The 5,499-nt window shown below is 33.0% G+C and overlaps 1 protein-coding gene across 1 annotated transcript; it reads right to left on the bottom strand.

Annotated features, from left to right (window-relative positions):
• Positions 1-1,062: 1,062 nt before the first annotated feature.
• LOC142523462 (uncharacterized) lies at positions 1,063-3,642 on the bottom strand. The gene is made up of 4 exons (XM_075627274.1): positions 3,504-3,642; positions 2,440-3,349; positions 2,208-2,284; positions 1,063-2,132 (listed from the first exon to the last, which is right to left on the bottom strand). The coding sequence occupies exons 2-4, from the start codon at positions 2,732-2,734 to the stop codon at positions 1,767-1,769; spliced, it is 738 nt and encodes a 245-aa protein (XP_075483389.1). The 5' UTR covers positions 2,735-3,349; positions 3,504-3,642; the 3' UTR covers positions 1,063-1,766.
• Between the last annotated feature and the right edge of the window lie 1,857 nt (positions 3,643-5,499).

Below are 5,499 nucleotides of genomic sequence, written 5' to 3'. Positions count from 1 at the left end.
AATTAAGTAGCATCACTTATTCTTTTTCTTTTGATTTCTTGTTCATCGTTTTCCTTTAAGAGAAATGATTTCTCATGACCATTCTGAATATGATCACTGTCTTCAACCTGTTTGTTTCTTGATTTAAATAAGGTTTTTTTTTTCTCACAATCTCAACTTCTTTATTCTCCCCATTTATGAGAAACTTGGCATTTAATTTCTTGCAGTCAGCACTTGTACCCTTGATATTCATGTTTTTGTTTCTTATATTTTCACGCCTATTTTTTGTACACAAATTGCCATACATTCTTGAGTCCCTCCGAAGAAATTGGTTCCCTGAGAACGAAGCATACCCCCATAGAAATGGCTCCTGTCACCATATCCTTCTTTAGATCCGAAGACATCACTAAATGAATTAAACTTGTTATAAGTATGAAAGTTCTATGCAATGACCAATGATGAGAAAACATAAAATCCTGTGAGGAAGCCAATGAAAAGATGAAAGTGATCTTTTCTTTCAAAAAGAATGCACAGGGCTACTGCTGCAAATTCATTAGTTGTAACTGGAACAACAAACCAAGAATGAGGAAACGGACTTCTTTATTTGGGAAGGGTTAAAATTGGACTCCATGATACAGTTTATTCTCTATTTTCCTGTCTTATTTGTTGTTTCTAACGCACATCACAACTCCAATCTAGTCATACATCTACATTATTCAATTTCTAGTTAAAATGTACCTGAAAATACATAGAACCTTCCAAAAAATACATAGGACCAATTCTAAACAAAACAAAGTATAAAAGTTCTCACAAACAGTTGGGAAAACCCCCAAAATTTTTAAAATTCTGAATCTCCCATAGGAGTCAAGAATTTGACTTGTTTGCCTATGAAATTTCATTTAATAATAAGTTAAAATCAGGATTAAGGAAATCGAAATAGAATAGACCTGAATGTTTGCTTTTGAATAATTAATAAAATAATAAAGAATTGGAAGCAAATTTATGTACCTATATAGGAATGCCACTCCAGAATCAATTATATGTCAATCAAAGATTCCAAATCATTGTCAACCAGTAGAAAATTTTACTGTAACGTACCTCGAAAAAAAATTGGTAAATGCAATTTTAAATATTTCCTTTTTATTAGATGGGTTCTAAATAATTTTGCATTTGTTTTTATTTGTCCGTGATTGCTAAAATAATGAAAATCCTCTGCCTCGTATTTTATATCCTTGTTGCTTCCATGACATTGATATAATTTTCTCATTCATGCAAACTACTTGTTTGACATATTAAGATGAACATCAGAAATGACATAGCTCTAGGCAACGCAAAAAAAACATTTGCATGGTTAGGAATATTTAGGAAAAGCATCTGTAATTTGAGCAAAATCATCATAATCCACTCGTACTTGACACCTGTGTTCTTGATCTTGCTAAAGGATCGAACAATCGAAGTAAAACATCTCCTCGATAAACTGTTTGGCAGCATAAAAGTTCTCAACTTTACTAATCAATTATAGTAATTCAAATCTTTAGTCCTTGGCTTGAGAGTATGATATCTTCAAGAAATCCTGAACCGTTCGGTTCACTTAAAATGTAGCCCATATCCATGTTTAAATGATGGAGTACGTTAGAACAATCATTAGAAACCAGATAATCTTCATAGATATCTGGTACATAAGGCTCAGAATTAACTGCTGCACTGTCTGGATTTAAGATCATGGCACTGATGTTTTCACTAAATTCTTTGTGTCGAAATATATTTGCTTCACCTTCATTCGGATTTTAACCATGCATAGAACTCCTTCCCACCCTAAGTTCCTTATTACATCCACCTTTCATGTATCCCGCAATATCATCATAGTTATTTGTCTGTTTGCCTTTTGCCTTATCCAGGAGTTTCTCAACCATGTCAATTTGATAGTGAACTGACGAACTTTTGATATTGTGCTGTTGATGAACATATTGACTCGTAGGTTGAGTCATCGTTTCAGCCACTGGTGATTTCTTGCTGTTCAGATCATGTAGATCCCACGGCTTCCCATTTTGGTATTGTCTTTTCATTCTGCTATCCATATTAGTCAACTTGAATTGATGAAGTTGAGCAGTAGCGCAGTTAATACCAGTACGCTTCTTTTTCTCTCTATACTTCTGTTAGAAAAGAAAACAAGACGGTGTCAGAAAGTAAAAATGCAGTGTGAAGTGTGGAAGAGTTCCCTATTAAACCTGCAAATGGCTAGAAACATGGCGAAGCGTCACATTGGATACGCCCATAAGCTTTAAAATTTCCTTTGGACGAGCCTCTGGAATATGACCAAAAACCATATCAAAAACTATGGTTAACTACCAAAGATCATGTGCAACATAGTTAAGGTGAAGGGGAAGGGGAAGGGGAAGGGGAAGAGGAAGGGGGAAAAATGAAATTTTGGGTTTCAAATGGTAGGAAGCAAGCAAGTACTTTCTTCTCCCAATATTTTTATGGCTTTCTCAAATTGGAGTCGAAGTTCATCTGTCCAAGACATTCTAGGCTTTTTATTCAGTCTTTCATCTTCTATGTCATTTTTGTCGTCGTCTTCTTCATCTGATTTCCTCAGGCAGTCTTCCTTTTCTTGATTTGTTACTAGTCTCGCGTCGTCATTACTGAGGTTTTGCGCGTCAGTTGCATGAACTTTACTCTGAACTTGGGGGCTCTCTCCATTTATCTCAATGTTATTTTCTGCATGAGAGGAGATACTTCCTTTTATCATTAGCATAGGATGATATTCATATACAATATTGAGACCTTTAGCTGCTGACCATGCCAGTGTGATGATTCTGTATTTTCTAGCACAAAAGTACACTTACTTCTTAAGCTCTCACTCACACATACATGTGAAAAACGAATAGCTTCACCAGTGGAGGTGTTTTCTTGTCACACATCCTCGAGTAAGTTCAATTCCTCGTGATTTTGCTCGGCTTCTCTTTTCTCTCATAGACAGATCCAGTCGGGCCATAAGAAGATATTAGCCCCTCTCAATGAGTAGTTTCAAAACTTTCACATGTAGAATTAAAAATATTCTAAAAGTTGTACTCAAAATGCATTGCTGGATCTGTCGTTAGCCGTCGCAGGATTTGATGTCTAAATTCGACATAACGGTGTTTGAAATTTAGAGTTAGAACCAAGTCCCTACCTTCCCAAATGTCATTTTCTTGGAGTATTTGTTTTCCTTGTCCGTTCATGTTATGCATTGTTTGCATCCTCCTTACTCTGAAAACATGTTGCCACACACTTGCAAGGACTTGTGGTCGAATGGGCTTCCGGAGAAAGAAGCACACCGCTTGATTTAGTGCTTTCCTCAATACATCACTATTTTCATCGCAAGACATCACTGCAAGAAATTAAACTAGGTAAATTAATAAATAATTTAATCCCACAATAAAAAAAAATTCATGATCTATTTTTAAAAACAATAAATAAATAAAACCATTTCTCGACCTATTTTTAACCGAAGATTAATGGGAATAAATTTTTTAGGAGCTTACAAATGATGGGCAGTTGAGTGTTAAGGATAATGTGATTGAAAAATCTGAAGTGATCCAATTCCATCGAGTCCATATCTGTGATGACCAAATCATAGTATTTGCTTTCTTCTTCGGCTTCTCCTACCATTAACAAAGCAATAGCTGGCGACTCTTCGTTCGTGACTTCACAAAACATGGTAATTAGATTCTTAACCTCGACCTTAAACCATCATTAAAAACTAAAGAGAAAGAGGCACGTTGAAAAATGAAAGAGAGAAATGATTCGGTCTCAAACAATGGAGACGAAAAGTGGCTTACTAGATTCTTTTGATGTAGATGGTGAATTCGTGATGATTGAGGAGGCGAAGATGTCCGAGGGGTGACATTTACTTATCCGAGTCTATATGTTTTCGCAAGATATGTTAATGAGGTTTTAAGGGATTAAATAACTTAAAATAGGTCTCTTTGACGGATCTTTATTTGTGAGATTGATCAACCATGTCATATTGATATAAAAAGTAATATTTTTTCATAAATGTTTAAAATAGAATGTTCAGCTCACGAAATTGACCCATAAGACTGTGTCACGAGAATTTTCGTAAATAACTTATTGTTATGCTATCGTTATTTTAAAGGATGGCATGTTTTTGGGTAGGTTAAGGAACTTTTTGAGGATTTTGATTAGTTATGCAATTCTTTTAAAATGTTGTACATTTTTATATTATTATTTTGTTTTAATGTTGAAATGGGATTTTATTTTATATGCACGAAAATTTTAAATTTAACTGTTTCATTTATTTACGTTGTTTAAATAAATAACTACGCATTTCTATGAGTACGTGGAAGAGAGAGACGTGTGTCTTGTTTATTTGTTTTTGATGGATAATAAATGCTAGAGTATGTCTCTTATGACACGGTCTCACGAATATTTATCTGTGAGACGGGTTAACCTTATCGATATATTCACAATAAAAAGTAATACTCTTAGCATAAGAAGTAATATTTTTTCATTGATGACCAAAATAAGATATTCGTATCACAAAATACAACCCGTGAGACCGTCTCACACAAGTTTTTGCCTAAATATTTAGAACCAAAGACGGTTAAAATTCATATATTAGTGGACCAATATAGTTTGAGCCAAAATAAATAGAAACTAAAATTGTAATTACACTCATAAAAATAATTTTGGAAAAATGTAAAAATATTATATTTTCAAATTTATTAGATTATATCAACTTATTAATTACGTATAGATTTACACCGAATTAATATGCGAATGAACATAAAGGAGAACTGAGAATTTAGACGTTTTACGATTTTCAATTAATGAAATTTTGGCATTTACGCTATGAAATTTTTTTTGGGAAAGTATTTATTTCATAGAAGATACGTAAAATAATTATATCGAAAATATTTTACTGCGAAAATTTCAAATTATTATTTGAGACTATATATATATATATACAAAATTTCATTGCTTCGAGACTCAGCTATAGAGAATTTGAGATCATCGACCAATTTTTTTTTTTTTTTACAAAAAACCCCTAAATTATCAACATCTTCTTTTTTGTGCAAAAATTGAATTGAAAATCTTACTTCGCTTAAAGTTAACGTTTTAGCAAGTTTTGCAAAAAAAAAATTAATTCGTTTATGAAATAAATGCAACTGTCTTTTCCAATTTCGAAAAAATATTCGTCATCTCGAGATGGTTAATACGATCTCGTTTAACTAGTAGACGATAAATTTATTTAAACTTGGCGGGAAATGACATTCATTCGAAATCTTAGCGGGGAAAAGGTCGATAATCTTAATGACCAACAAATATATAGCTTATACATGATTTGAACAAGTGAAATCCCGCTAAATCAAAAAGTAACAACTTGACAAAATTGCTTATAACACAATAGAGCGAAACCAAAAAAAAAAAAAAAGGCAAAAGTAAAATCAATAGCATACAATTTTGACCTTTTTTTTTTTTTTGATGTTTTGAGATTGAAGTAAAACCCTTTTTGCA

The sequence above is a fragment of the Primulina tabacum genome, chromosome 13 (assembly GCF_025594145.1).
Source record: "Primulina tabacum isolate GXHZ01 chromosome 13, ASM2559414v2, whole genome shotgun sequence".
In the NCBI taxonomy this organism is placed as follows: domain Eukaryota; kingdom Viridiplantae; phylum Streptophyta; class Magnoliopsida; order Lamiales; family Gesneriaceae; genus Primulina; species Primulina tabacum.
This window is presented reverse-complemented; position numbering and strand designations above follow the sequence as displayed.

Excerpts from the sequence above, each read along its gene's own strand:
- LOC142523462 (XM_075627274.1), bottom strand. The coding sequence starts at position 2,734 with ATGCTAATGATAAAAGGAAGTATCTCCTCTCATGCAGAAAATAACATT. Across the intron at positions 2,285-2,439 it reads AAAAATATTGGGAGAAGAAA|AGGCTCGTCCAAAGGAAATT; the intron begins GTACTTGCTTGC and ends GTCATATTCCAG. Across the intron at positions 2,133-2,207 it reads ATGTTTCTAGCCATTTGCAG|AAGTATAGAGAGAAAAAGAA; the intron begins GTTTAATAGGGA and ends CTTTTCTAACAG.